The 5,269-nt window shown below is 31.0% G+C and overlaps 1 protein-coding gene across 1 annotated transcript in view; it reads right to left on the bottom strand.

Moving 5' to 3' along the window:
- Positions 1-1,014: 1,014 nt before the first annotated feature.
- The window catches only part of LOC106101792 (enhancer of polycomb homolog 1), a 60,966-nt gene continuing 56,711 nt past the window's right edge, over positions 1,015-5,269 (bottom strand). The window contains exon 13 of the mRNA XM_013281128.1: positions 1,015-1,180. Within this exon, the coding sequence (XP_013136582.1) occupies positions 1,015-1,180 (166 nt within the window). The remainder of the gene's footprint in view (positions 1,181-5,269) is intronic.

Raw genomic sequence — 5,269 nt, 5'->3', positions numbered from 1 at the left:
TTTGATTACATGCTGTATGATGATCTATGGAATTGATCACAAGATAGCTACGCACTCTAAGGTCCGGTAAATGCGCTGCTAATTAAAAAAAATTTTAGACGAGGTATGGTGAATATTTTTTCACCGACATTCTCTGAAAGGTACTATGTTAGTTGACTAGTCCCACCTGGTGTCCTTGTATTGACATGTTATTAAATTATAAAAAGCGCTATCTTTTGTTATAAAATAAACTAAACAGAGGGAGCCGAGTGCGTCCTTTTATGATATTTTCTGCCTTAAGTGTGTATATTTATTGATAGATTTAACCGATAGCGCATTTACCAAGCCTAATATCCTTGTTATTCATTGCGGCTTCCACGGACAATGTATGTCATTCAAAGTGAAAATGCACCCTTAGTGTCAAAATTAGTGCAGTGTTTTTCTGTTACCAATGATGTGTCTTGTTACAAAAAAGTATTCTTGTCATTTGTAAGAACTGTAAGTACAAACTTATTAATGCTTTTCTTATAATTGAACATAATTGAAGGATTATTTCTTGAATTTCTATATTATCTTTATTGATTGAGAAATGTATTTATATGAATGTTCACTTATATGTATATTTGATAATCTAGTATAGAAGTATCCATTTAAATAAAAAAATTCTCGGCTTCCTTATCAGCCTTTTAATGTTAAAATCTTTGTTAGAATATTGCGCTGCATTTGTTTAATTTGTAAATTGAAGCTTTAAATGTTTAAAAAAATCAAAAACTGCATTCACCAAAAATGATTAAGAATGAATAAAATAACTGATGTAAATATACCAAATAAAACAATTCCAACACTAAAAGTTCATTTTTATTTTTATCCTTTGACATCTGAAACATTTATAGGTAGAAAATGAAATCAAACAAGAAAGTGAAACAGAATCTTCGCTTTATTCAGCAATTTCCGGTTGAAAAAAAAAATAATCAACAAAACTACACTGAAATTCTGAACGTGACTATTTTTACAAACAATTTACAGCAATTTGTTTTAAGTGCGGGTGTTTTGAATACCTCCCCCGGCTTGTACAGGAGCGGGGCGGCGCAGCGCGGCGCGGCGAGCTAACATTCCACTAACTAAAACATTTAAAGTAATATTTACAAGGAGGAAACAAATTACAACATGAATGCTCTTGCATTGGCAGCCCGAGAGGAAGCTGAGGAAAATAATCGCAATTCTTTAAGAAAAGCATTCAAAATACCCGCGACAGCCTAAACTAGAAATCAGAAACTTATGAGGTACACATCTTCCTATCCACTTTACTAAGCGTATGGTTACCGGCCCCAAAAATGAGGCCATTTTTTTTTACATTTTTTTCCCAAATTTGCAGCCTTTTGTACAGTATATGATACTTACTAATTATATATGTATAGACATAGTTAAAACAGTTACACTTTTTTTTGGTCGCGAGTTATTTTTCTTAGCAGATCATTGGGATCAGGATCTGATATGAAAAATTCTCACTGAATTTTTTTAAACATTGAAACAACAGGACTTTTGCGTAAATACGATTCGATATAAGTTTCGCACAGCTAGATTTAAACCCAATTCTTAGTTACATTAAGTTAGACAATGACGATATTAATTTTTTTTCTTGCATTTTTTCTGTAATTTTCTAACAAGAATCAAATCGAACAGACATTTTTAAATTTCAACGCCGAAAAAGAAACTACACTTTAACAATTTGCCAATTTAGCAAACATTCGATGACTGAACTGAAAAATTGATAATATTTAATTCTACCTACATGTGTCAACTACACGTATCCTAAAATTTTAATGGACACATATCTTTCTAAAATTCTAAAAATACATCACCAATTATGATATTTTTGGTAACCGTCCCATATTGCGGTTATTTAATTTTTTTAATTTATAAACAATGGAGTTAACAGGGTCAAAAGTTACGACGTATGAATTTAGTTCAACTGAATGGTCTTTTGAATTTAATGATCGCGGCAAAACTATAGTTAGAAGCAGTAAGAAATTAATCGTGATACAAAACGTTTCCAAAAATACACAAACATTTTATCTGTATTCTCACTTCTGTGTCATTTTTCAACAAGATTTTTTATTAATTAACCATAATATTTCCTCGAGAAATCTGTAATTAATTTCTTTTGTTAATTGTAGTTTCTTCATCAGTATAAACAACAACTGTGGAAACATTTAGACAGAGAAAAGGCAAACATCTCGATTAAAACTTACTACGCCTTCTAGTGAAAGCTTACTAATTTAGTCACAATACACGAAGCTCCGCCGATACGATATTCATATTAACGATACTTCGGAAACGAATTCCGATACTTCTTATATAAACGTCAATTACGAGCGCTATTCCTCCGATCCTATACATCGTGAATAAACGCAGTCTCAGGGCTTATCTCGAATATTCGTGAAAACAATTTCGTCGACGATTGTTGCAGCGCCCCTACAGGGCTTAAATTACAACAAATCTCGTACAAACGTCGATCACGTTACGAATGTCTCGCAACTGCAAATATACGTGATAGACCCCCTGTTTGTCAATACTTGAAGCCACAAACACTTACAATATAGTGCGTTATGGCTTTCGTCTAGAAATGTATTAATAAATATATTACTGGAGTACTACAATTTCAACTTAGTAACTTAACCGATTGGAAATCTTAATGGCCCAACAGGTTTGGACATGGTAAAAAATATTGATTGCATATGTTATAATAAAAATTTAAAAAGCACTATGAGATTAACTTAATCTAATTCCCTTGTTAAATTGACGAATGAAGAAACAATATCGTCCAATTTTGTGACACAGAAATTAAAAAATAACTTTCTATTAGGAATGAAATAGCGTTAACGGAGACTCAACCTATTGGACCCTAGTTATTGAAAACTAATAAACGTATTGATTTAGAATACACATGAGAATAAATTTTAAAGTATTTGAATAGTTAATATTTATGGATTTCCCTTTCGCACTTATTACATATAACAAAGCGTGCGAACAGAATATCTGACAAAAATATTTGATAATACATATTAATAGAGGAATACGAAAAGCGTATTTAAATGTAAAATTTTTAAACTTACTGAATTTTAAAGACAATTCAATTACGACCGAGATTAGATTGTTAGATATGAAAACTGACGTCATATTACGTAGCATACTAATATCATGAAGAGGAAAGGTTTGTATTTTTACATGTATTGAAATAACTCACAAACTACTGGGCCTTTTTTAAAAATTCTTACACCAGTAAGCTACGTTATTAATGAGTTACTTGGGGTATGTTTTTTATATTTACGGACAAAGTCGCGAGCAACCGCTAGATTCAAAGTAAGAATAAAAAGAGAGTTATTTCAAAGGTACTCATACATCATTTTCCTCTATTAACATGTACAAAGAATCATAGTATATAGTGCGCACAAAACATTGACTACACCGTTCACTGGTCCGGCCAGATACATTAAGTAAATAATTTACAAATAAACACTATATAATACAAGATACCTATATTACATTATATATTACACACATTGAATATACACTCGACATATACCATTGTTTATTTCCTGTTAAAATATACTAGAATGTTCGCTAAAGGAAACTCAAGCAAATAATGCCAGCCGTGTCAAATTTTACTATCAAAACCAATTGAAACAAGTCACTAAGAGAGCCGCTTAATGGAGGTTTAAGCTATCTACACTAAGGGACTGCTTAAGTAACTATTATCCCGAAGTCAGGCAGTGATGTCCTATTTCCAATTAGCGGCACGTGGCCGCAAGTTTATTTCCAGAGGTGCCGTTAAGTGGAAAAAGGCACTGAATGTATTAAAATTGTGGTAATTTTGATTTTAAATTTTATGATAAGCACAAAGTCCGGCAGTCGCTTAGTTTCCGTATTAACTATGTCACAGCCACTTAAATTTACTTTTGACGAAGCTTGTTTTATAATAAAGAACCGTACACACTACAAGCAGTTAACACTGACGAAATATTCACACTAAAACCGTTTTTATATCAAAAATCAAATAGACTACCTTAACGAAACCTTTTAATGAAATTTTACAAAAATCGTAATGAAAACGTTTAAATGTGAATGTTTCGTCAATGTAAACGGTTAACAATAAAAAGTTCTCGCTAACTCACTTTGTTAATACAAAGACAACTCAATTTCAATACACTTAAAGTCGATTTTACTATATGCAATAATCATTTTATAGGAGTTTTGACATAACTGAGTGATATTGACAAAAAAAGTAATTGGACATACATTTTATTATATTATTTAATTTTAATGATTAAAATCATCAGCTACAATAAGGGTCCATTCACAAAAACCGGGGCGGAGAGTATAGTAAATTTTTATGCCAAACAAAATTGAGCTTTAGACAATTGGAACAAGGTTTAAATAGTTTGCAATTTTTTAATTTATTATCTATATAAAATCTGCTTTGCTCCGCTCCAATCTGTGTACTGACCCTAACGGATAAGATAATGACATTTTTTTATGATTTATTTATAGTATTTTTATATATAGCGGTTGCAGCCTTTTGCCAATTTATTTAAAGCAGTCTATAGTAGTTTTTACATTTTTTATAATTATACATCGACTATTTAAAAACATCAATCAAACGGGCGCCAAAACAGCCCAATGAATCTAATTTATATCCTTATACCGCAAACACGCCATTTACATTTGTAATACATAAGAAATATATAAAAAGTTTGCTATTGAATTATTGTAACAGTTTTGTTAAGACTGCGTCGGATTTTGAATTTACTTACGCTGTATATAAGGTAGAATATAAAAATTCAGTAAAGATTAAATTCTTCATCAATATTTGAAATTTGTCAATATTTTAATTAGAAAAGAATTCCTTTGATATTATAAAGTTTAAGTCGACTTCAACAAAACTGTACAATAGTTCACTAACAGACAGGAATGATCATTTAACTGGCGCTCCAACGCAATTCGATGTAAGAATTTCTAGTAATTAATAAATACCTAGTTAATTAAGTAATGACTTAAAATTATTCCTTGTTTTTTTTTCCTTAATGACGTCGCTATAAACATATCATACACGGATACCAGGAGAGCCAAAGCAATGGAATCATATTTGGTATTAGGTAATGATTTAAAAAACACGTGAGTTTATCCTCACGGAGCCCTATCACTTAAACAACTGTACAAATTCATTAAAAAAAAATTAAAACAAAAAAACAAACATAACTGTCCATTTGTTTACTTCACGTGCACCCCC

The sequence above is a fragment of the Papilio polytes genome, unplaced genomic scaffold (genome assembly GCF_000836215.1).
Source record: "Papilio polytes unplaced genomic scaffold, Ppol_1.0 DF823935.1, whole genome shotgun sequence".
Classification (NCBI taxonomy): domain Eukaryota; kingdom Metazoa; phylum Arthropoda; class Insecta; order Lepidoptera; family Papilionidae; genus Papilio; species Papilio polytes.
Note: the sequence above shows the minus strand (reverse complement) of the source record. Positions and strands in the feature narration are given on the sequence as shown.